Source organism: Pteronotus mesoamericanus, unplaced genomic scaffold, assembly GCF_021234165.1.
Source record: "Pteronotus mesoamericanus isolate MK-2021 breed Mesoamerican mustached bat unplaced genomic scaffold, CSHL_Meso_final contig_702, whole genome shotgun sequence".
Lineage (NCBI taxonomy): Eukaryota > Metazoa > Chordata > Mammalia > Chiroptera > Mormoopidae > Pteronotus > Pteronotus mesoamericanus.
Window position 1 is genome coordinate 743,008 of NW_026555239.1, and position 25,764 is coordinate 768,771.

At 58.2% G+C, this 25,764-nt stretch overlaps 1 protein-coding gene across 1 annotated transcript; it reads right to left on the bottom strand.

Moving 5' to 3' along the window:
* Nucleotides 1-461: 461 nt before the first annotated feature.
* Nucleotides 462-19,112, bottom strand: NPTXR (neuronal pentraxin receptor). The gene is made up of 5 exons (XM_054582393.1): nt 18,528-19,112; nt 8,013-8,241; nt 6,747-6,994; nt 4,907-5,086; nt 462-4,573 (listed from the first exon to the last, which is right to left on the bottom strand). Exons 1-5 carry the CDS (start codon nt 19,110-19,112, stop codon nt 4,349-4,351), a joined length of 1,467 nt encoding a protein of 488 aa, XP_054438368.1. The 3' UTR covers nt 462-4,348.
* Between the last annotated feature and the right edge of the window lie 6,652 nt (nt 19,113-25,764).

Consider the following 25,764-nt stretch of genomic DNA (forward strand, 5'->3'; position numbering starts at 1 on the left):
GGCTGCATGCCTTCCGGACCGGCTTTGTACACCAGGGCCAGCTTCCCTTCTCCTGCCCCATCTGCCCAGGACTCCATGGGAGGTACCACTCTGGGGGTCCAGGCAAGCGACTCAGGCAGATTGGATCTCAGGGAACAAGTCAGGGACCTGTTCCTGGAACTGGGACACAAGGTGGGGTGTTAGGAATGAGGCCAAAGCCCAGTTATCAGAACTGGGACACTTTCCACGTGGGACTTGTGTTCTCTGCATCCTTGCTGCATAAATCCTGGGAAGTGGCATGTCTGCACCTGGGCCCTGGCAGAACCTGTCACGTTGCAGGGGTGGGTGGGGCTCGGTGAGGCCATGGGGCACCAAGGTGGCACTTCCTGACTGTGCCTAACCCCCTGCTCCAAGTAGCTGCCTCCTCAATGTCCCATGATTCCCCCTACCCCGGGGGTAGCCCCAGCCTTGCAAGAAGAGCCTCAGAGTTAAACATCATGTTTATTTGGAACATTCAAATTTACAAAAACATAAAAGTAACAAAACCCATGATATATCATACACACACACACACACACACATACATGTTGCATCTCATGTCACTTAATGTACAAAAGTGGGCCAGGAGGGCGGGAGGGGGTGGGTCACCAGTAGGGTGCACTAATTTCACAGTGTCCAACAGCTTGACATGCTTGCTCACTGCTCAGCCTGGGCCCACATGAGCCTTTTCTCTACCCAGCAGGGTCAGAGGTCAGGGGTCATAAGTCAGAGGAGGCAGGGCTTGGGGTAGCTGGCAGCTGGGACAAAGGAGGTAAAGAAAATGATCCCACCTCTGGGAGGGGGCTCCTTCCCCAGTGTGTTCAGGGCAAGGGTTCGGGGAGACAGAAAAGGGGGAACCAGTTCTGGGGAGAGAAGGGCCACCGCACTGTGCAGAGAGCACTTAACGCAGTCAGAGAGCTGGCTCAGGTGTCCCGGTGTCCCGGCTGGGTGGCCCTGGGGCCACTCACCCTCTTTGGGCCCTGGTGTCCTCATCTGTAAGATGAGGGCTTCAACTCCCTCTAAGAGCCCTTCTCTCCAATCTGCAGACCGAGGCCATGCACAGCTGTGGCAAGGTGCTCTGTCCCCTGGGGAGGTTGGCTGGGGGCACAACGTGCCACCAAGGTGGGAAAGTGTGGCAGGTAAGAGCTGTGAAGCACCTGGAGCAGGGCTTGGCCCAAAGCAGAGGTCTGAGAAATGTTTCCTCCTTCCCCTGCCTGGGGCTCCTGGGAGACAGTCCGCCTTTCAGCTCTCCTGGAATCTCCAGCCAGCAGAGGAGGGGCCGGCACACTGCAGGGAGGCGCGTTCCTCGGAGGGACTAAGACCCCTCCCACTGCCTCACTGAGGGGGACCCTGGCCCGGGGGCCGGCCCACGCCGGGCCTCTGTCCCTCCACCTCAGACTCCGACGGTGAAAGAGTTGGGCACATCCCTTCAGGCCGAACCCGCCAGGAGCAACGAAGCCCCGATCCCACTCCACAGGGTGTGCAAGCGACTGTCCCCCTGGGCTGAGGAGGGGCCCTCAGTGTAACCTGCTTTTGGTTTGAGCTCTGGGCTATCTGATGGACACTGGGCAGGTTACTTAGCCTCTCTGTGCCCCAGTTTCCTCACGTGTTTGATGGGGCTAAGAATAGTCCTAGCACTGTGAGGGTACACGAGATGATGCCCTGAGGGGCTCAGCACAGTGCCTGACACTCGAAAAGGATGTAACAAACTCGGCTCGGGGACACAAGTGAGCCACTTACAGGTCCTCTTCCCCTGCCTCCTTGGCTGTGCCTGGGAGCAGCTGGAGGTCAAAGGTAGAGCCCAAACAGCAGGCAGTGGCCATGTTGGAAGGGGCGGGGTCTATGGGGCTTTCATTTTTCTGGAATGGAAATAGGGATCCAGGCCACTCGCCAATGGCCCTGACTCGGAGCCTGTACCCCAACCCCTCCAGTTTGTTCCTGTTCTCTCCAGAGGGGTGACCGGGGTGCATCAGGTGTCTCATCATGACCATGACAAAGCACAAAGGACTTGGCATGTTCTCTGCATGCGCTCAAGTGATCACACACGTTCTGTCACCTCTATCCTACGACCCTTTCTTTCCCCCCAAGGCCTCCACAAAAGCTGCTTCCTTAAAAGACAAAAATAGAAACTCAACAAAACCCAGCGTCCAGTGTCCCTGAAATCTAAGTTCCCAATACTGCCATCACCCCAGCAACAGAAGATGTCACTACGAGATACTTGACCCAGCACTAAGGCTGATGTCATTAGCTGTTACCAGGGCAACCTAGATCTCAGCAGGGTCTGGCTGAAGCGAGCCATGGCTCCTTCTCCTAGGTTCTCCTAAGGGGAGTTGGGCCCGAGGTGCTGAAAGGTCTTTTGCGCTCTTGAAATAGAAACAAGGAACTGGGGGCTGGAGGCAAGAGTCTCAGAAAAGCCTGCACAGCCCCAGCTCTTACACTGGGCCTCCTGCTAAGCGGCAGTGGGGGCCAGAGACCAGCAACAAAAAGTGGGGCAACATGCACAGTGCCCACTCGAGCCAGGTAGCCTGCAGTTGCCCAGACCTGGTAGGCGGCTGGCGGGGAAGGGACACCTGCGTTCTCAGCTCTCCGTTCCTGCCAAAGTGAGCGGGACCCCGCCTCCCAGGAGGCAGGGGATGCCCAGATGTGTTTCATAAAAGAGGATGTCCCAGTGGTCATGTGGGAAAGCATTCTGATCTCTCAAATGTCCCCTCTGTAGGTGCAGGCTGGACTCAGTCCCGTGTGGGCAGGCAGTATGGTGTGCGGGGGAGAGCACTGAGGAGCGGTCAGAGCCCTGGGTCCTAGTCCTGGCTCTGCCCCGAGGTGCTGGGTGATCCTGTGCAAGTCGCTTGCCCTCTCTGAGCTCCTCCCTATCTGCACAAGTAAGGGATCAGACTGGGCATCTCTCTCAGCTCTGACATTTTTCCACTCTCTTGGGGAAGCTGGTGAGAACCCAAGGTGGGGACCCGGAAGCCACCAGCCCATTGAGACACACTCAGACAGGCAAGAGTGCCAGGCTGGGGGATCCAGAAGAGCGGACTTTTACAATCTGCACATGAGGTGGGTCTGTCTTGCCCCGGGCCCTGGCTGCTGACTCTCTGGGGCCAGCTGCTGACCCTGACGCACGCCTAGTGAGATCCCATGTGCTGCCCAGTCCCAAGACCTGCCCTGTGATGCCCTTCGGTCACGGGGAAAGTTCTCAGGCTTGCCTCATCCTGTCCACCTGAAATCACAGACCATCTCACGTTTGCTCGCAAAGGAGGAAGGCTAGCCCAGAGAGGGCAGGGACTTAGAAAAGGCCACACGGCCGGGCTGGCTAGGAGCCACGGCTGCTCCCTCCCATCCAGCACTCTGCACACCGCTCCATGCCTCTCCCTGCTCACGCAGCTACTTCCTTCCTTCCTCAGAGGCTGCAGGGCCATGCCGTGGGGGAGACGACGTGGGTCCCCCGGGACAGTGTCTCTGCCTCATGCTGCTCCCCGCTCAGACCAAAGTGGCCCAGGCCCTGTCCCGGCCACAGAGCGGGAGAAATGACCATGCCAGCAGTGGACACAGCTGTGGCTGGGCACAGGGGTGACTATGGGCCTTTGGCCTCCTGGGGTCTTGGTCCCTAATCTTCCAGGCCAGAGCTGGGGAGAGAATGTCCTGGAAACTGAGGTGGGGTTGGGTCAGGCATGGAACCAACATTCAATCCACTGCACAAGAAGAAACGAGGGAGGAGGAGGAAGAGAGGGGGTGTGGGTGCGGGGAGAGCGTCCATCAAGACCCCATGGCCTTGACTGTCAGCTGGTAGAGAGATGGAGGAGGGGTGGGTCTGCGTCTCCCATGTCTCCATCATCCCCTTCTCAGCCGGAGGGACGACTCCACAGCCTGCTGTGGCCCTGAAGGGGAAGGGGCCAGGCCCGGGGCACGGGGGGCAGGGGGTGGATGGCCTCCCCTGCCCCTGAGATGGTGGGCACGCCCCCCCGCACACAACCCCAAGGGCATGCCGTTGGCAGCGGTGGACTCAGATGTGGTTGGTGGGACATGGTGGGGGCAAGAGGTGGCTGGGGCTTAGTGCCAGGACAGTGGACAGAGCCAGGGGCGCTGCTACCCCTCCCAGGCTTGGCCTATTGACTTGAGCTGCTTGTCCCCATCCAGGAGGGGTCAAGAGACAGCCATCGCAAGGGCAGGCCATCATGGAGGTGTGGGTGCAGGTGGGGGAAATGAGAGGTGTGGGCAGGAGTGGAGCAGGGGGAGGCCAGTGAGTGGCAGGCTAAGGGGGGATGTGCCCCGACTCCTGTAAGGTCCCCAGGTTGGCAGTCAAGGGAGGGGCCCTGGAAGAGGTGGCCCCTCACGCCTTGGCCCTCCCCTTGCAGATATCGAAGGCGGCCTTCGTTGCACCCCCAAAGGCCTCCACCAGCTTGTCTCCCCAGGGGAGGACGTTGCCCAGCAGCGGCCCAGTACAGTTGGCAATGCCCAGGACCTGGGCAGGTGTCAGGGCGTGGTCCCACAGGTTAAACTGGGCAATGTCACCCACAAAGGCCTGGGTGGCATCAAACCGGCCTCCCAGCGTATCCTGGGCCAAGAGAGCAGAGAAAAAGGAGAGAGACATAGAGTGAGGGAGCAGAACAGGTAGGCAGGCGGACTCTGTGAATCAGGGCTCCCCAGCCCGGCCCAGCGGAAGCCCCGCCCCCATGGCCCTAGCCCCGCCCCCACGGCGCTAGGCCCTTGGGCAGGTCTCCCCTCTGCCAGGGTCCCTGTCGCCCTCGGTCTGCAGAACGTCTGGGTCAGACCGAGTGGTCACTGCTGTGCTTTCAGGCTCCCTCCACCCAGCCCTTCCTCCTCAGGGGCCCTGGGTGGGTGGGATTATCTCCTTGGGGCTCAAGCACGGGAAATCCCTGAGCCGTACCTGCTCTTGGCCCAGAATAAGGATCCCATGAGGCTTGATGGGGTGCCAGGCAGCCAGGTTCTCGCCGGAGCCCCGCAGCTCCCCGTCCTGGTAGGCAGACCACAGGCCGTCCCGTGTGGTCCAGGCGATGCAGATGTGGTGCCAGCCGTTGTCCTTCAGGCTCAGGGGCAGCTGGGCCACCTGGACACAGATTCCCCAGCCCCAGGTCAGAGGTCACAAGGCCCAAGGCTGGAGCAGTGCAGTGAGGGGACCAGAAGACCTGTGTCCTTCCTTCCAGGGACCCTCCCCTTCCTCCCAGCCCAGCGTCTTCCCCACCACTCCCTCCTCTTTGCCCACGGCTTAACCAGGCAGGGGCCTGAGCTTCACTCAGATCACAAGGGACCAGTCAGCGTTGGCTTGTTTCTCATTGGTTTCCAGGTAGTTTCTTCACTAACAGGCCTGTAAGGTCACGTGGGGTGGGAGCCACAGCTCCACGCCCATCTTCCTCTGAACACCTCACAGAGTGCCTGGCACAGAGCTGGCTCAAGGAGCGCTAGCAGGGGCGGAACACGCCCTGGACTCAGGCCAGGTCCTGGCCCTGGCAGCCGATCCCCTGGGGACCTGGGGGAGGCTGCGCTTGCCTCCCTGGCCTCGGTTTCCTCGTCTGTAAAGTGAGGAGGCCAGGTGAGGGATGGCAAATACGCAGTCATGTCCGCCTCGGCCACCCAAGGCAGACATGGCTAATCAGTCATGAGCCTAGAATCAGCCTCAGAATCTTCCTCGGCGCGGTGCTCTTGGAAGCCGCTGCTGATTGATTCGCGTCTGCCTGTCAGACAAAGGATACTTGCTGCCTGTGGATTTGGAGCTGCCTGTGGATTTGGAGCTCCCAAAGAGCTCTTTCCTCTCCTGCTCTCTGAGATCACAATGTAATGCAACATTCTCTGAGGCCTACTTAGTGCCGGGCCTTGTTCCGGACTCTGGGGATACGCCTCTGGTCCTAGCTGTAAATGAGCTGAGTCTGCACAGGAAGGAAGGACTTCAGGGACAGTATTAGGGGACAAAACAACACCGGGGCCATCCTGGAGGTACAGAGGCAATAAAGGCCCAGAGGAAGAGGGGGCTGTGGGGACAGAAGACGTGGAGTTGAAGTACGTCTGGATGGCGATGGACCCGGGCCATTCACTGCAAGGCGGACCAAGTGGGAGCACAGCAGGAGCAAACGCTTGGAGGCTGGAACCCAAGGGGAACTGCGAGTAGCCTGGGAGGTCGGCGCTCGAAGCACTCCAGGGCTCCTGGAATGGGCGCCCCGTGTCCTGTCCAGGGTGCTGAACTTCTAAGAACTGGTGCGGACCGTGGGCGGAGCCAAGGATGGCAGCCAGAGGGTGTGGGACCCGAACAGGGTTAGTAGGATCTAGATGTAGTACGCCTCCCCAGGTCTTCTCAGGACCGACTGGGTCGCAGAAAAAACCTCATTGCCCCCCGGGCCCATCTCCTTCCTGCTCTTCCAGGGCACCCATGAGAGGCACTCCTGCTAAGCAGGATTCCCGTGGGTTCTGGGAGGCGCCTCCCGTAGGTAGGTTGGGGAAGTCACAAAATTTCTGTGAGCCTCACAGGCTTCCCCTGTGAATGGAACCCCACGCTCACAGCCTCTCTGGGACAGAGCCCCTCCTCAGCCAGCCCCAGGTCTGGCTCATCACTCTGTCCCCAGAGCCAGCCTGGCATGCAGTGGGCATGGCCTGTGTGCCGAATACTCTGAGCAGGAGAATGGAAAGGGCATGCACAGGGGGGTCCAGCACAGCATGGAGCCCTGGAAGGGTGGCCCCCGGCCCCCAACCCTCCAGAGCTGCCCACCCCCACTGACCTTGTCATTGATCAGCAGCTCCATGGGGTCGTGGCCTGCCTCCAGCAGCACAATCTCGTTGGCCTGCCCCGGCACTGAGTAGGAGAAGGGGGTGCCCTGGCCAGTGCCTCCCGACCGGGACCGCAGCCACATGCAGACGGTGAAGGCGTAGAGCTCGGGCAGCGCCTTCCGCACGCGGGCGTACATGTAGTTGTTGCGAATGGGGATGCTGATCTTGAAGGCGTCAGGGGGGCTGTAGGCTGAGGACCCTGAAGGGGGCGGGCAAAGTGGAAACGGTGGGAGTGAGTGGACACCGACGAGGGGGGGGTGGGTAGGGCACACTTCAGAATGGGGGCTGCTAGTCCCCAGGCACCTGCTGTGCCTCCCTTCAGCTGTGGCCCCGCTATGGCTCCTTCCCTCCAAAAGTCACTCTCTACCTCTGCTTTCAGGACAAGCATGAGGCCTCCCTCCTCTAGGAAGCCTCCTGGATTTCCTCCTCCAGAACTCCCGTCCTATTTCTAAGCCAGTCCCCGCTAATTGCTCATGGTTTTCCTGGTATCCTCAACTTGTCCGCAAGCCTCTTAAGGATGATCCTCACAAGGTTTCAAGGATGAAAATTCCCTCAGAGCTCATCAGCCCTAAATCTCCACTTTCCACATGAGGAAAATGAGGCCTGGGGAAAGGGGGCAAACACCTGAAGTCCCAGAGCAAGTCCATGACAGCTAGGGAACCAGGAGCTAGGTCCCCTGATGCTCATACTTGTTCACTGGCCATGACATCACGCTTCTCTGACCTCCTTGGCAGTGCCAGGCCCAGGTGTTAAACAAATGACAAAATTCTGATTCATTGAAGGTGATATTTTGTGGGGTTGTTAAAGGCATGGACTTTGGAGTCAGACCTGGTCTGAAGCCTAGATCCACTACTTACTGGCTATGTGACCTTGGGTAAGTCACTTGACCTCTCTGAGCTTCAGTTTCCTCATCTGTGAAATGGGGATAGCAACGGTACCATCCCTCGTTGGTTTGTGAAGAGTAAGCGAGCCGGCGTGTCAAGTCCTTAGCCCACCCCCGATACATAATAACTGTCAGAAAACACTAACTTAATAATAATGGTAATGACAGTCCCCCCATTATGCCCTCCCTCTTGTGTGTCACAGCCTCCTCCCCACTGGTCTGTCTTTAGCCTCTGGAGAGTGTAAAAATGCTTTTCCAGTGAGTCTGCCACCCCGAGGACCTGCCTGAGGCCAAGGCCTCGCCTGCTGTGCCCGCTGCGGGGCCCAGGACCCACCATGCTCCAGTTCAGCCACGCGGTCCTGCAGGACGCCCAGCTCCTTCTCCACCTCCTGCCGCTGCCGGTGGCTGTTGTGACTGAGGGCCGTGCGCTCCTTCTCCAGGGCCAGCACCTTGGCCAGCAGCTGTCCCTCCAGCTCGTCCATCTTGGAGTGCAGGGCGGTGGGCACCGCGGGGGCGGGGGCGGGGGCGGCTGAGAAGTTCACGCGGGCTGGGAGCTCCTGCTGCTTACAGGGCAGAGAAAAAGGCACGTGAGGTCACTCGGAGGGAGGAAGGGAAGGGACACGGGGCTCGGAGACCCCCGCCACTCCTGCTGAGTCACTCTAGGGGAGCCTCAGCTTTCCCGTATGCAAAATGAAGCCACTTACACCAGCTTCAGGCAGCAAACTGGGCGTCTAGCAGAGCATCTTAAGATCACAGAGTCAGACAGCTCAGGATTCAAATCCAGCTTGGCTGACCGAGGTCAGGCAGGGGTGCGCTGGTCAGCTGAGGGCAGCTGGCTACTGCCCTCAAGGACATCTCAGACAATGACAGGTGGGGACTGGCAGTGGGGCTCTGGAAAAGCTCCTGGGGGTTCTAGCGTGTGGTCGGGAGCCCGCAGCCACAGCTGACCCCTTCATAAGCGGAAGGGCGTACACCAGCTGTGCTCGCCTTCGCTCATTCACTCGCCAAGGCCCTCTACGGCGGGGCGGGGCTCTGTCCAGGGGCCGGGCGGACTCTGGGGCTCCTGGAACAGCACTCCAGCGCTGCAGCTGCGCGGGATGGTGTGCGGTTAAGATCACCGATTCTGGAGTCAGAAAGCCCAGGGTTCCAATCCAGCTGGAGGGCTGACCTGCTGCGTGACCCTGAGCAAATCCTTTACCTCTCCGAACCCCTGCATGGTTGCTCACTTGCAGCACAGGCAATTGCATCTATTTAGAAGACTTGTGGGGATGATTAAGTAGTAAATGCCAATGGGCACAGCCTGTTTATTGCGATTACTGTCCAGGGCCAGGGAGTTGGAGGGACAGTTAACTCCATTCTGTCACGCCCCCCCCCCGAGACTAGGGCCAGGTGGGCTCGCCTTGACACCCTGTTATATGAACCTTCACTATCCAGAAGGCTCCTTCTCACTCCCCAGGGTCCTAGGAGTCCAGACTCTGGTGCTGACTAAACCCAATGCCTTAGTTTCTCCTCTTGTAAAAAGGGACCACGGGCCCTGCTCTGTCCCTCCCTGGGATAGATGTATGGAAGTAAAGGCCCTCATGAGCTGTGAACAGAATGCAAACTGTAAGACATCGGTTGACAGGGAGCCGCTACCTCCGGAACATTTCCTTGACCACAGGCGGCCCGCCGAGGGACAGGGCCAGCCGCGCAATGCATTCAAGGTGGCTGGGCTGCCAGGAAGCCCTGGGTTGAGGCCGGCACGCATAGAGAGGATCCCGCTCAGCGCTGGAAGGGCCGCGGCTGGGCGTCCTCGGTGTCCCTGGTCCGCTGCACCAAGCTTGCCCTGAGGGCACACATCTGGGTGGGTGTGCCCCGCCCATTCTGGGCACTTGGCACGCACTGGCTCACGAACCCTTACAGCCACTCGTTTCTGTTGGTACCCTTAGCACCCCCGTTTTACAGATGGGGACACTGAGGCAGGCCCTTTTGGATTTTCTACGATGAGGCTGGCAAAGCTGGCGCCTCTGGAGCCAAAGCCTCTGTCTCTAGCAAAGCGTCCTCCTCCCTCGGAGGGAGACAGACCTGCCAGGCGGGAACAGGGCGTGGGGCGCTGTTTGCACAGGCGCCGTTTCAGGGAGAAACCGTGCAGGCGATGGAGGTGGGCGCGCAAGCTGTTCTTTTGTCAGAGCCGCTGGCTCTGCCGCCAACCGGAAGGCCAGGGAGGAGTGGGCTCACTGGATCGTGTGTGATCCCCTCCCCACCCCAGTGTCTGAATCAGAAGGACATGACTGTCCCCCTCACTCTCCCATCTGTTGCGGGTGCGGGCTGTGCCGTGTGGGCTCCCGGCCTGATGCCAAGTGGGCCCCTAGCCCAAGATGGTGGGGGACAGGATGAGGCCCTCATCCCCACTCCAGTCCTGATAGGGCAGGACAATGGGGGCTCGGGACCCACCGAGTGTTGTGCTGGGGGCCCAGGGTGGGGTGTGCTGTACATGAATGGAGTCTGGAGGCCGCGCCCGGGGGTCCTAGTCCCGCTCAGCGCTGGTGTGCCGGGCTCACTAGCACGCAACGATGAGAACGCCGCCAGCGGCAGCTGTCCTCTCTGTCACGCACTGTGGGCCAGTCCTGCAGTCAGGAGGCACCGTGCAAGCATTCCACGGCCCCTCCCAACAGCCTGGAGAGGTAAGGAGGCCCCCCTTCCAGATGAGGGAACTGAGGCTTCGACAGGTGAAGACACCTGCCTAAGGTCCTGTAGCTGTGAAGTGACAAAGCCAGGACGCCCGCCCAGGCCCTTCTGATTCCAGAACCGGTTTACGCTCTTCCCTGGCAGCCTGCGTCTCGGTCTGTTGGTCTGCCAAGAGGGCGCCGTGCTGGCCGCCCCCCCTGCCTCGGGGGCCAGGAGAAGTGGGGAGGGTCTGGCGGCCTGTGTCAGATGGTGCTTTAGGGCAGCTTTGCAGAGGGACCGGACAAGGAGGGACCTGCCTTTGCAGGGTAGCTCAGAGGCTGGAGGACGGGGAGGGTGCAGCCACCCTGGGGACTGCTCCTTTCCTTCGGGGAGCAGAGGACGGTGCTGGCTTCAGGGTCACGGTCCCACCCTCTGCACAGCTCACCCCTGCCCAGGACGGCCCGGGCCCGGGCCTGGGCCCCGGGGCAGCAGCGCTATGGGTCAGGTCTCCTCACCTCCCCTGTCCGGTCATCCCTCGAGTCCTCTGGGAGTCTGCCTGGGCCCACACCCTGGCTCCACCAGCCCAGCGACTTTGTTATGTAAAGCAGCCATGCCTCAGTTTCCCCCTCAGCAAGAAGGGTACAGTAGTAACAATACTATCTCATAGTATCGTCGTGAGGATTCGATGAGTTAATAGGTACAATGCCCTAAGAGTAGAGGTGGCACATGAAATGCTGTGTAAACGTCAGTAATTATTGTCACTAATATACTCAAATATCTCTTGAAGGGACCAATGCTTCTCCATCTCCAATCATAAATCTTTTTGTTTAATCATTATATTGGAAAAAAAAAAGGCAAGTTACAGAAGGACAGTTAGATACCATTTAAATAAAGTTGCCAAGATTCAAAACTAGATCACGTATTTGTAAAAGCGTAAAGAAATGCCCGGAGAGACAGAGACAACTGCAGGGCAGCGGTGACTGCCTCTTGCAGGTGGGTGCCTGGGGCCAGGAGAGAGGCGGCTGAGGCCCCAGGGTAAGTGACAGGACGCCCCAGTCCCAGGGACCCTCGCCTCTCCCTCCGAGTACGCGCCGCCACACTAATGCGCGGAGGAGGCCACAGAATTCCCTGTTGGGCCCGGCCTGCCCGCACACCTTCTGTGCCCAGGCAGAAATCTGCAGCAAAGGCCGAGGCCCCCACCCTCAGCCCATTTTAACAGAAGACCCTCGCTATGGCCTTTGCTCAGCTTCTGCCGGGCTGTGTGGCCTTGAGCAAGTCACTCTGCCTCTCTGAACCTTAGTTGCCCCTGAGTCAAATGCTGGTGTTTGGGGGGTACGTAAGTGCTTCCGCTTTGGGTTGCTTGCTGTCCCCAGAACTCAGTGGGGATCACATGCCCGAGTTTCTCCTGGGGAAACCCCACTTTCCTCTCACTCACTGAGGGTCGCCTGCTCCTGACCCCGCGCTGCCTCCCCCAGGGAAGGACTTCACAGAATGGCCAAAAAGCAGAGAAAAGGTGCCCTATGTCATGAGTCCTCAGAGAAATACAAATTAAAACCACCAGGAGCTCACTACACACCCACCAGGACAAGGCGCGTTTGTGAAATGACCAAACCAAGGCCCGCAAGGCCCGCAAGGCCCGCAAGGCCCGCACGCAGGTGGGTGTGTGCCCGCACGCTGCCGCTTTGGAACAGTGTTTGGCAGAGCCTCGTGACGCTAAATACATGCCTCTCCTGGGACCACGGCATCCCACTCCTGGGGATGTAGCCAGGAGCAAGGAGGGCTCATGGCCACCAAAATAGACCCCAAGGACATTTGTGGCAGCTTTGTTATAACCCCAGACCAGAAACAACCCAAGTGCCCGTCTGTAAGAGCACTGGCTAAATCACCGAAGGCATGTCTGTATTCAGAAACCCTACACAGCATTGAAAAGCAACAAACCACTGACACACGCCCCCTGATCGAATATCAGACAAAATGACAATGGCAGACACAAAGGGGCACCACTGTCTGTCCAGATGAAGTTCAAATACGGGCCAAACGGACCAGTGGTGACAGAAGCAGGACCGTGGTGCCTTCGGGGGCAGTATGGAGTTGGGGGTCACCGAGGAGCCTCCTGGGGCACTGGAAATGTTCTGATTCTTGGTCTGGGGGTGTCTTCTGGGTGCCTCCATACACAGATTTTCACTGAGCCACGCACTTAAGATTTGTGTCTTTCACAAACAAGTAAGGTAGGTGGGCTCTTCCATATCTTGACTGTAAGGTATACCTCAAAAAATAAATAAATAAAAGGGAGCCCCACAGGGAAGGCCCTGCCCCCGCCCAGCAGCGCCGGCCGGGCTCAGAGCAGCGGCCTCCTCTCCAGAGTGAGGGTCTCCCAGGGGCAAACGGCCTCAGGTACACAGAGTGACAGAGCAAGTGGGCCCTGCCCACCCCTCCCATTTAACAGATGGTGACACCGAGGATCAGAGAGGAGAAATCTTCTAAGGTCACAGTAAACAGGTGGCAGAGCTGGGACTTAAAACACCAGGTTTCTTGCTAGGTCGAAGGTGCCGCCCTGGCAGGAGCAGGGGTTAAGGGGTCCCCCGTGTGGTGCCCCACCTGGATGTCAGGGAGGCCAGCCACAGGGAGAGGGGCCGGCGGGGCCTGCAGGGGGCTGGCGGGCACTGAGGTTCCTTGTCCTCAAACAAAAGGCTGATGTGCAGACCCTCTCTTGCCACACTCTGCTGGCCCCCTTCGTGGCCAAAGAGGCAGAGTCAGGGGAACCAGCCCCCACAGGGTAGAAGCTTCCAGAAGGGGCAGCAATACAAGAAAAAAGTAAAAGCAACCAGTAGACTTTAGAAAAGTCACCAGTAGATTCTCTAAGTCACTGTGTTTATCTGCAGACAACTGAGAAACTGGAGGTCTGGGAGTGGGGGAACGGAAGCTTCGGGGCTGCACGCATATATACCTCCCCCACGATTCCTTGTCAGGGGGCATCTGCCCAAGAACCCACAACTTAAGAGACCAAAGGGCCTGGATCAAACCTAGCCCCTCCTTCTACCCATTTTAAAGAGAGAAAAACTGAGGCCCAAAGAAGAAAGCGATTAGCCTAAAGTTGCAAGCAGAAAGAACTCAACTTTATGCCACTTGGCCTTCCTACTTCAGAGACTATTTACAGCTGAAATGTGCTTAGGGAGCATCTGGCCCACTGTGTCATTTTATAGAGAGGAAACCGATGCGGGGGCGGGGTTGCCTGGCTCTGATTTCTCCAGACTCTCTGAGCCTCCACTTCCTTGTCTGTAAGATAGGAGTGTGCATAGCCTACCAGTCAGGGAGGTCCAACCTTTGGGCGTCTCTGGGCTACACTGGAAGAAGAAGAGTTGTCTTGGGCCACACATTAAATACACTGTGACACGTAATGACAAAAAAATCTCATAATGTTTTAAGGAAATTTACAATTTTGTGTTGGGCCGCATTCACAGCCATCTGGGCTGCGTGCGGCCTGCAGGCCGCAAGTTGGACGCCCCTGGCCCCCGCTCATAGGGCTGAAGCCTGAATCAGCTAATACATATGTAGTAAGTGCCCAATAAATAATGCTTCTCGGTGAGGCTCCCGCGGGATTCTCTTGATTACCTTGCCAGCCAGCTGGGCGGGCCTTTGAGGACTGGCCCTCGCAGCTCTTGTGCTGGGTGCTCTGAGGCACAAGTGGCTGGAAGGGGGGCGTCCAGCAGCAGCCACTTCCCTCCCTGTTTTTCTCACTCTCCTGAAGGTAGTTGAGGACTGGCTGCTCCAGACAGGTCTCGAGTTAATGATGAAGAACGAGCGCTCTGGAGTCAGACACCGACAGGGTCAAATCCTGATGCCACTGCTGTGTGACGCTGGGCCAGTTTCTTAACCTCTCTGAACCTTGGTTTTCTCATCTGTAAAAGGGGATTGACCAGGACCTCCCTCATAGAGATTTTACGAGGGTGAAGTGAGACTGTGCAGCATCTGGTACATGGCAAGTGCTCAGTGTGAGCTGTGATTGTTATGAAGCCCAGGGTCCTCTGCGGCCACCACCAGGTGTTCCTTACCTTGGCTCCCTCTGCAAGATGGAAGGAGGCGACCAGCTTGCTAGGCTGGGCGAAGGATGTGGTTTATGTCAAGGAATTATTGCTGAAATCCATCCTGAAGTTTTATTTTACAGACAAATTAGTGCAAAAATGGAACACTGGCATGCATATGCATGGCCAGTTGCCACGTAAATGGTCCATCCCTTCTGGAAAGTGGTTCTTGGCCACAGACATAAGAAGTCAATATCCTCTGACCCAGTAATACCACTCCTGGGAGTTCAGCCTAAAGAAATAATTCAACAGACTTAAAAAGAAAAAAAAACACACACACACAACAACCCAACTATCTGCAAGAAATTGATCCTGCAATGAGCATCTAGAAGCACACAAATTAGAAACAACCTACATCTCCATCAACAAGAGATGCTCAAGGGCTGGTGGATGGCAGAGCCTGCGACGGACCCGGGACGTCACGGCTGCCGGTAAAGGGCAATTAGCAGCAGTGCTGGCAGCTGCTATGGAATAATGTCTCCCTTTAGATAAAGGACCAACAGGGGCAGCAAAAACAAATAAGATGGTGGAATTAAGCGTGATTTCCCACTCCAAAAGAACTTTTGACTTTTGTTCAATTAACAGCAACTGCAATGGCAACACAAATAAAAACATAGAAAAGAAGACAATTTCTCCTAAGCCCTCAAGCACAGCTCCCACCTGAGGGCTGAAGAGAGAGGCTGGGCCAGTGTGGCCTTCCTGCCCCTTTGGTGGTTGGCTCGGTGGAGTGGGGAAAGAGGTGATGCAGAAATGTGCCAGATGAGGACGGGCAGGGATGTGCTGAGGATTATGGGAGTACAGGTGGGCTAGGAAGTGGACACAGTGTGATCAGGGAGGGCTTCATGGAGGAGGTGTCCTCAGAGCACTCTTAAATGATGAGGACGGATACACTAGTGAGTATCAAGGCAGAGGCAAGAAAGGCCTGGGAGGTGAGCCAGATCCCAAGTGGCAGCCTGGGAGCAGGCTGAGGAGTCTGCCCCACAGGGGAGCCCCACGTGGCCTTAGGGACAATCCCTGGGCTGCCTGGGGGAGGACAGATGGAAGGTCGTTCCTGGGGGTGAAAGACCCGTGAGAGGCCGCCGCAAGTGTGTCTGCAGAAGTGGAAGGGGGAGGGCAAGGGAGGAACGAAGCATGGCTCCTCAGAGCACACCTGAGCGGCAGAACCTGAGCCGAGGCTGGGACAGGATGAGGGCCAGCGTGGGTGGGCCATCCAGGGGGAGGGGCTCAGGAAGCAGTCAGATCCCTGGGTCTGGAGCTCAGCACGGCAGAGGCAGCTGGTTTGGAGCACCGCCACGGGATGGGTGTGGGAGGCCTCCGGGTGCGGCCGAGCTCACCCAGGGAAAGTGAGAGGAGAGCCAGGAGAGGTGCCCAGCTTAAAGGAGGGGGACCCTGAGACGGGGCGGGAAAGCAGAGTGGGAGGGGAGGCAGGTGACGGGCGTCCAGGAGCCGAGCGCAGGGAGACCTGTTGGAGGGCACGGTCAGCAGGGTCAGGTGTCAGAGAGGGGTCCAGCAAGATAAGGATGGAAATGTTCTGTTCCATTTGCGCCCCTTGGTGCGCGCCCAGCGTACGGGGAGAGACGGGTGGAGAGAAGGCAGACCCTGAACATGTGGGAGCATCCCCTGGAGGATATCGGATAAGAAGAAAACAGAGAACCAGACAGTGTCTACTGGGTGGATGCAGTCCCACTGAGACCAATAGCCGACGTCATTTGGGATCCAGACCCCAGCTCCTCTCAAAGACCCCAAAGAGACCGGCTCTGGCTGCAGCCAGGCTCAGAAAGAAGACCTGGTGGGCAGGCGGTCCCCAGCTTTCTCTCTGCGTGTCCACTGCACCCAGAAAGCAGGAGGGCTGTGTGCAGGGAAGCCAGAACTCCCCCAACCTGAGAGGTAAACCCAGTGCCAAATCCCAGCCGCCAGGATAGCCCCGACCTCAGCAGGCTAGGCGGGGGAGAGCCCACCGTGCCAAATGCGCAGGTGCTGGGGGAACGGGTCCAGGGCAAGCCCAGTCCTGCCAGCCCCAGACATGGGAGGAGCCACGGGTGCCATCTGGGTGCGGGGGCAGGGGCTGGGGCAGGCAAGAGGGAGTGTTTTGAAAACCAAACCTTTTTTTTACATTAATAAAATCTATTCCTAAAAGGAGAGTTTATCCCCATATTGAGTGTTGGCTATTTTAAAAATTAGTGCCCTGGCTGGTGTGGCTCAGTTGGTTGGAGCATCAGCCCATAATCGGAAGGTCGCGGGTTCGATTCCTGGTCAGGGCACGCCCTTAGGTTGCACATCCCATCCCCCTTCTGGGCGCGTATGGGAAGCAACCAATCGATGCTTCTCTCTCACATTGATGTTTCTTTTTTCTCCTTTCCTCTCTCCCTTCCTCTCTCTCTAAAAAGCAATGAAAAGATGTCCTCAGGTGAGGATAAAAAAATCAATAAATAAAAATTTAAAAAATTAGTAACATTATCGCTTAGTGATGAAAATAGCAACCACCCAAACTGATCGAGCATAACTCTGCCAGGCACTGTTCTGGGTCCTTCACAAAGATGAGCTCACGTCATCCCCTCACACCCCAGTGAGGCAGGTGCTGCTACTGTCCCCGTTTTACAAGGGAGGGGACTGACGCCCCTTTGCTGCCGACTTTCAGCATTTATCATTATTATTTCCCGCTCTTCGCTCTCCTGCTAGAAACCCGCTAGGGCTGGAGCGGGAGAAGGGAACGCTGGCCTGGCAGGCAAGACCCCCGGGGTTTCCCCCTGCCTCTGTCGCTCACCGTGGGAGGCCTCTGAGACGCACGTTTCTCCCCTGTAAGGGGAGAGGGCTGTCTGTGCCAGCTCCCTGGCTGGGCTGTGACACCCTGGGCGGTGGGTGCTGACACCAGTGCAGAGTTCCTGAAGGGTCACCGGACCACGGGCTTGGCCAGCCTTCCACACATCGCCTGTGCTGCTGAGCCAGAGGTTTAACTGGGAGAGCGGCAGCAGGAGGGGTCCCTGCATTCCCCCCCACCCCGGCCCCGTCGGCCTCTGTCCTCTCCCTGCCTTTGCCAGCCGCACTTGGTTTGTGGGGAGGTGTAAAGGGGCAGCCTCTGTCTGTCCCTTCCTTTCACAGGTCCAGTTTGGCTGCGAACGCCCTTCCCTGCGGCCTGGAAATAGTAAATGGCTGCAGGTGGTCATTGTCTCCCCAGTGCCTATTCTTCCTACTCTGTCCAGCCCTGCCCGCCCACCCCTACTCCTCCCCACCACCCCCCGGCTCCTGGGGACCCTAAATAGGTGCTCACAGGGAGGTAGGGGTCTGGCTACTTCAAAGGAGAAATGACTGGCCCAGGATCACATGACTGCCCAAGAGTGGGCTATTGGGTCAGACCTCTTGTGTCTGACTCCTAGCCTGAGCCAGCAATGCCTGAAAAGGTTGGTGGAAGAAAGAGAAGGAACCCTGTTCCCCACTCAATTCCCACCCCAGAGCTTCCAGCTTCCAGGTAACCTGGCTGGGGGACACCCTCTGAGCTCCTACCGAGGTCCGAGGTCCGTGGTACAGCCCAGGCGGGGGATACGGGGGTGGGAGGTGGTGATGAGCGCACCGGTTTGCCTTGTGGGACACTCTGTTCCCTAATTTTTGGCAGGAGCTACAGGGGACTCTGAGTCCCTTGGACAGCGCAGCCGGTCTCCTGACCATCGGAAGGGAGTGCGGGGCGGGAGCCGCTTTGGAGATGTCTGAGAGAGGGAAACGGAACGCAGATTTAATGAGATCCTAATACGTGCCAAACATTTTCACACACCTACATTTTGATCCGTCCTCACTACAGGTGGCCACCGACACACCCGCTTTACAGACACGGAGGCTGGGGCTTACGGAAGTCCCTGGAGGAAAACGGGTCGCGAGCGAGCCTTTCCCGCGCCTCGGCCACAGTACCAGCCTCCGGCCCGCATGCCCTCACGGGATTCTCCTTGCCATCATCCCCTTTATATAGATGGGATATCCAAGGATCAGATACTTGCGGGCGCCCCCCCCCCCCCCCCCCCCCCGCAGAGTCCCTCCGCGCGGCAGCGGTGGCCGGAGCCCCCAGAGCCCTCGAGCGGCCCCTCCCACCCCAGCCTGCCCGGCGACGACGCGGCGCGGGGCGTGGCGCTCACCTCGATGCGGTCGATGCGGTCCCGGAGGGCGCGCACGGCGTCCTCCAGCTCGAGGATGAGCGCGGGCGAGTCCCAGGCCCCGTCGGCCATGGTGTCGCGGCGGGGCCCGGCGTCCTGGAGGCCGCGCGGCAGGCCGCTCTCACAGCGGCCCAGCTTGCCCGTGAGCTCGCGGATGGTGTCCTGGTCCGCGCGGATGCGCGCCTCCTGCTGCAGCGCAGTCTGGCGCAGCTGGTCGGCCGTGCTCTGCAGGAGCAGCAGCTCCTCGCGCTCACCCAGCGCCGCGTCGCCCTGCTCGCCCCCCGACGGGCAGGCGGCGGCCAGCGGCGTGCACAGGAAGCGGCTGAAGAGGGGCACGGGCGGCAGCGGGTGCGCGCTGGCCGCAGGCGCCCCGGGCAGCGCGGGGGGCCCGGCCGAGCTGCCCGCGCCGTGCAGGGCGCTCAGGCTGCGCTGCGGGCCCGGGGACGCGGCGGCGGCGCCCGAGGCGGCCGAGGCGTTGTCGGCGCCTCCGGGCAGCGCCCGCGCCCGGCTGGCCGCCAGGGGCACGCTGGCGATGATGCAGATGACGGCACCGAGGAACGCCAGCATGCCCGCGGCCAGCAGCACCGCCAGGAACTTCAGCGTGAGGCGGGCGGCGGGGGCTCCCGAGGCCCCCGGCAGGCGCGGCGGCGGGGTCGGGGCGCGGGGCCCGGGAGCGCGGGGCCGAGCGGGGCCGGAGCGGGAGCTGGAGGAGCCGGAGCCGGAGCTGTTGCCGCGGCCGCTGCTGCCGCCGTTGTGAGCCCGGGCGTCGCGAGGAGGAGAAGGCTGCGGGCGGGCGGGGAGAGGGAGCGGGCGCCGCGGCCCCGCCCCTCCGGCTCCCCCGGGCCGGCCCTGGCCCAGCCCCGCACCCGTTCCGCGCCGGGCGCCGAAGTGGGGGCGCCTCCCCGGATGCGGGGAGAGGCACGTGGCGGCGCTAAGAGCTTTATCCTGCCTGGGTCACAGACGGTGGTGACTCGAGGGCCGCGCGGCGGGACCCCTGAGTGGCCCCACCCCTCCCCTCCAGAACCGGTAATGCCAGCAGCTACCTTTCGGGGAGCTTTTCTCCCGTGTCACGCTCTGTGCTGAGTGAGCGACACGCTCGGTCCCCAGGAAGCCTCACCGTGGACTTGCTCACGATACAAATGAGGAAACTGAGGCTCACCGAGCTCAGGACGCTGTCCAAGGTCACACAGCTAGTAGGTGTCAGAGTAGCATTTGGGCTCAGGCACATCCGACTGGACAGACTGTGGGATGGAGCTGGGCTGAGCATGGGGAGAGGAAGAAAAGAGGCCAGTGTTGGGGGCAGGGTACTGGAGATTTTGACCCAGTCTCTATTTATATTACGGCCACCTGCTTGTCACTTCCCACCCCCAACCTCCTGAAGGAGCAGGGTTCACGCCCCTCCACATCCACTGGAAAAAAAAAATCTTCCTGTGATCTCCAAGGGCGGCAGCAGTTCCACCTCTGACTCGCTGGGGGCACAGGCGACCAAGAGAGAAGACCCCTGTCCCCGCCGTCTACAGTGGCCAATACTGGTGGGCATGTGGACCAGGCGCTGCAGGAACAAGGAGGAATGGGAGTGGGATGTGGTGTGGAGGTGGAGGAGGAGCCTGTCAAAAATGTCTATATATATTTTGTTGCAAATTAACTTTGCAATTAAAAACTTAAGGAAAAAAAAATGCCTACCATCCTTCACAATCCAGCTCCAGTTCCAGTTTTCCAGGAAGCATGTCCTTATCAAAGTGGGCTTCCAGGGCTGGGAGGGCGCTCCGGCGGCTGTGGACGGGCACCCTGCATCCGGGGATGGAGAAGAGGGGTCAGCCCCGCGTGCAGGCTGCAGCCTGGCCTGTCTCCCTTCCGTGCCCACGTTTTTGACCTGAAAGGACGCTCAAGCTGGGACTCTGGGCCACTGTGGCTGCCCTGTGGGCTCTGCACAGGGCTGGTGGTGGGGAGGGACCAGAACATTTCCCAGGGGGCGCAGGCCTGGGGGACCCTACCTGGACACTGGGCACATGCCCCAGCCCCACCCCCACCCCCAGCCCCAGGACGATACCCACCCTGCTCGCGCGATCTCTGGGAGCCGGGATCACCCGAGCTGCACAGTGGGAGCAAAGCAAATGTAAGCTCGAGTCGACACCATGAGCCCCTGAGCCGTGTGTGCCTGGATGTGAGTTAGCACTCGGAACGGTGGCCTGGAACCCCCTCCAGGCAGCCCGGCGCGCGGGAGGCCGCTCTGCACCGAGCAAAGGCACCGTGTGGCACGGGGACTCCTGGTGCACCCACACGTGTTCCGTGAAGACAGAAACCCCCATGTGACATCCCAAGGAGAAGTCATCGGAGAAAACCCAGGGAAGGACAGGGGAGGCTGAGGGAGGGGCTGCCGCCAAGGACATCAGGGCCACTTGGGCATCCAGCGGTGCCACCTTTACGTGAACGGCCTTGTGAGAGCTGGGGACAGTCGGATAACGGGCCCAGAGGCTGGAGTCGAATCTGGTTTAAACCGGCGTGTTTATCTGCCGGGATGCCTGTGTACACCTGTGATGTGACCAGGGCACTCTCCTGCTTATGAAGCCGTTGGTGGCTCCCCATTCCTTATGGAATCGAGTCCAGTCTCCTTAAGAGGCAGTACTGCCTAATGGGCAAGGGCATGGGTTCTAGAGCCAGAATGTCTCGTTCAAAACCCAGCTTCTCCCTGGTTCCCGTTGTGTGACCTAGTTTGCAAGGAGCGTAAAGTCTCAACCCCCCTTCACAGTTCCCTTCGCCCTCTCCTGCCCCGGTTTCCCAATCTATAAAACGGGGGCTAACAGGAGTGCCTGGGATGCCTCAGGAAGCGCTCGGTCTCATTATGTCGGCCGCTCCTGGTTAGTAAGACTTGATGATTTAGACACTAATCACCCTTCCAGCCTCATGTCCTGTCCCTCACTGCCTATCAAACTGTGCAGAATTCCCCTGATATCCCAGGAGGTCTCCTGTCTCTGCCTTTGTTCATGCTGTCTCCTACCTGGAATGCCACCCCCTCTGTCCTTGATGCATTTTATCCCCAGCACCCGCGACAAGGTGCCCCACCCCAGGCGGCTACGTGATGAATGTGGGCAGAACTACGTCCCTCGCAGGCAGCACTGGCTGCTGCCGGGGGCAGAGGCGAGAGGCTAGGGCAGGGAGGCTCTGAACCCCATCTCTCGGGCACTCCGGGGGAGACCCCCTCAGTCCTGACCCAGGACACGAGAGATGGTTAGAAAAGGACTCTCTGGGGACTTCCATAGGTGGCAATAGTCCCCATATTTTCTCTCTAAATTTTCACATCTCCTAGATTTTTTATTTCTCCACTTTCATGCCAGTTGTAGGGTAAGAGAATTCTGCCTTAAATGAACAAATATAGTCATTCGTTCAAAATGTGTGTTTTGAGATGGATTCTGTGCCAGGCGCCAGGGAGTGCTGGGAATGGGACAAGCTCCCATTGTATAGACTAGTGGGGAGGCAGGAAGTAAACAAATGAATAATTAAACAAAATTTAATTGATAATGGTAATGAGAACTACAATGAAAAATTTAAAATTGAAAAGTAATTTAAAAATAATATGATAGAAAATTACAGGAGGTTGGGGTGCGGGGAGCTGGGAGATGGGCACTATGTATAAGGGTATTAGAAAAAACCCGCCTTTGAGCTGAGACCGAAGGACCCGAGGAACCAGCCATGCAGGTACTGGGGGAAAGACCGAGTGTCCTCCGCGGCGGGAACAGCCGGTGCGAAGGCCCTGAAGCAGGACTGAACTTGGTGCGTTTCGGAGACAGAAAGAAGGCCAGCGGGGCTGGAGCCGAGTGAGCTCCAGCGGGGAAAGGAAGCTGGAGGGCAAGGCAGAGCCGGGCCACTGGGGGCTGCCCAGGCTGGGGGCAGGGACCAGTCCAATTCTAAGCCCAGCTGGAGGGCTCCAAGCAGGGAAGCAACAGCATAGGGTTCGTGTTTGTAGAAGGTTACCCTGGTCGTTGCACGGAGACCGGCTCACAGGAGGGATTGCAGAGGTGGCAGGGAGGCCAGCTGGGGCCCTCCAGCCTCCTGGTGAAAGGAATGGGGTCTTGCAGGTCCTGATGATGGAGAGATCTCAGCGGGCTGTGCACGGAACACAGAGGTAGAGGTTGTGGGTTGGGTCCTCCAGGAAGCAGGCACGGAGATGGGGTTGGGCGTGCTGGCGGTCGATTGGGGGCAGATGAAAGGGGAGGAGGGAGAACTGGGCAGGGGGAGCCTCAGGCCTCAGCGCAGACCTGACCAAGCCGTGGCTGAGCCAGCACGGAGCTCTGGGGCGAAGTCGGCCTGTTAGGGAAGCTTCGCACTGGGCACAAATGCTCAGTCCCTCGTACCTTTTCATGTTCATCTGGCCCAGAAGAAGGTGGCTTCAGCTCAAAAGCTGGGGTGATGTCTACACAGAAACCTGCGCGTGGATGTTTATAGCAGCGTTATTCACAATTGCCAAAACTTGGAAGCAACCAAGATGCCCATAAACTGAATGGGTAAATAAACAGAGGTACATCCAGACAATGGAATGTTAGTGCTAGAAAGAAATGAGCTTTCAAGCCATGAAAAGACCTGGAGGAACCTTAAATACACATTATTGAAGTGAAAGAAGCCAGTCAGAAAAGGCTACATATTGTATGGTTCCAACAATATGACTTTCTGGAAAAGGCAAAAACATAGAGACAGTACAAAGATCAGCGGTCGCCAGGGGATACGGGAGAGGTAAGGATCAATAGGCAGCGCACAGAGGGTTTTTAGGGCAGTGAAACTATTCTCCACGAGATCATAATGGTGGGTATATGTCATTATACATTCATTCAAACCCATCAGAAGTAGAACGCCGAGCGTGAACCCTAATAGAAGCTGTGCACTTGGGTGATGTCAGTGTGGGTTCGTCAATTGTCACAAACTCTACACTCCGGCCCGGGGTGCTGGTAGTGGGGGCAGGGGGTGTATAGAACTCTCTGTACCTCCCGCTCAACATTGCTGTGAACCTACAACTGCTCTAAACACAAACAAAAGCTGGGGTGGATCCCGCGGGCCCTGCCGCTGGAGGGTGTCTACGAACTGCACCACGCATGGCAGAGCGGCCAGCTTGTTCTCTGACGGGGAGCTGAGCGGTGCCTCCTGCGGCTGCCAGTCTCTGCCCCTGGCGCCGTGAAGTCCGCTTCTCCACACACTGTCGGGGAGCAGCTCCTCCAAGGTCCGCCGGGGCCTCTCCTTCTGAGGGGACAGCCCCTGTTACTGCAGTTGGTGGCAGGGCCCCAAGAGGTGTTCACTGTCTCCCTCCTTTGCCACCCATTCTAATTCCCCTTGCTTCCCATCATTCCCTCTGCTGAGAAAGGAGGAAGAAGATTCTCTCCTTCACCTAGTCTAGTGAAGTCTGCAGTACAATATATTGGCTCAATAAATGAGATACATTTTTAAAAAGATTTTATTTATTTATTTATTTTTAGAGAGAGGGGGAGGGAGGGAGAAAGAGAGGAGAGAAACATCAATGTGTGGTTGCCCCTCTTGCGCCCCACACTGGGGACCTGGCTGGCAACCTAGGCACGTGCCCTGACTGGGAATCGAACCTGCGACCCCTTGGTTCCCAAGTGGCTCTCAATCCACTGAGCCACACCAGCCAGGGCAAACGAGATATGTTTTTAAAAAGTGGGGGAGGCAAGGAGAATTGGGCAGGGAAATCCTTCGGACTATGATAAAATCATTTCTAGATGAAGGGGAGAACAGATGCTAGTTAGACGGCTGGTTGTCTCTGCCACAGGCAGATGCCAGAGCCAGACTTTGGACTCAGGGCTTAAGGTGGCCACGTCATCCTGGATTTGGTGCTGCAGTCCTGTGTCCCAGGAAACGGATCGGTCTATCTCCAAACTGTACTCCCTCAGTGCGGGGACAGAACAGACACGGAACGACACACGGCGCTCCCTCTTTCCACCTCCTCAGCCCCAGGCTTCCCTCAACTACAGCATCTCCTGCTTCACCTGTGCCCTGCAAGACGGCAAGCTCCTAAGGGCAGGGACCAGCCAAGTCATCCTCACCTTTGTGTCTCCGGGCCAGCACGAGTGGACGCCCAGGCTCCCAGCGAATGAAGACAACCCCTCTAGGGGTGTGCTTGTGAGCCAATGACCCCACTTTCTCCAAGGGTAGGGACAAGGAGGGCTGCCAGTGTCCTTCCTGGACACGTCCAGCCTGAGGGTCCAGTCTCCACCCAGACGGACTGTCCCAGACCGGGGCTGCCTTAGCTGTAAAACGGGGTTGTGGTCCCTCCCTTATGGGATTGAGTGAGAATTAGGTAAGGCCAGGTGAGATGTCCTATGTAAGATCTCTCAGGGACTCAGGGGCAGAGACTGTTTCTTGCCATGCTGCTCTGTATTCCCAGGGTATGGCCTGGTGCCTGGCACTTAGTAGGTGCGCAGTATGTGTTACCCCCTCCCTTATTATACTAGCTAACTAGCCAGTTAACATGCTAATACGAGCATGCACCAGGTGCTCAGTATGTGTTGATTTCCTTTTTTTACTCATTTACATTTATTCTGCAGGTACCTACAGTACCTTCCTTCATAGTTGCTCTGTCTTTCACTGTCCCCTTCCTCCTTATTTCTTTTTCTTTTTCAAAATTTTAACTTTTGATAGAGAGAGGGGAAGGAGAGGGGTAAAAGAGAAGGAGAGAAACATTGATGTGAGAGAGAAACATCTATTGGTTGGCTTTCTGTACATGCCCTGATCGGGGACTGAACCCGCAACCCAGGCGTGGGCCCTGACTGGGAATCAAACCGGCAGCCTTTCAGTTTGCGGGATGGTGCCCAACCAGCTGAGCCGCACCGGCGGGGGCCCCATGCCATTTCTGAGCAGAGTGGGAGCATCATCCAGACCAAGGCTCCTATATGTATTCAGTCAACACAGCCCAGCCTGGCACCTTCCAAAAGGAAATAGGGCTCAGGAAGGGCCCGGGAACGTTTGCGTGTTATCAGTGGATGCCGGGGTTAGGAGCCGGACCAGAGGGGAGGGGCAGAAGCCAGAGGAGAGAGAGCTTTCCCTCTGGGGAAGCCCAGAGATCTCCATCCCGAGTTTCTGCTTCCCTGGAAGCAGCGAAAGGAGCCAAGTCCTCTCCCAGGCTTGGGCAGGAAGCAGGGACATCTGTTCCCAGCTCAGGAGGGACTGAGAACCAAGGAGGGAACGGGTGTCCTCTTTGCAGGGGGGCTGGGAATTG

What these genes read in the sequence shown, in the direction of transcription:
- NPTXR (XM_054582393.1), bottom strand. Translation starts at nt 19,112, where the DNA reads ATGCTGGCGTTCCTCGGTGCCGTCATCTGCATCATCGCCAGCGTGCCC. An exon ending in CGTGGCTGAACTGGAGCATG is followed by an intron (nt 6,995 to 8,012) that starts GTGGGTCCTGGG and finishes CGCCCCCTTCAG; the next exon opens with GGTCCTCAGCCTACAGCCCC. An exon ending in AGCTGCTGATCAATGACAAG is followed by an intron (nt 5,087 to 6,746) that starts GTCAGTGGGGGT and finishes ATCTGTGTCCAG; the next exon opens with GTGGCCCAGCTGCCCCTGAG.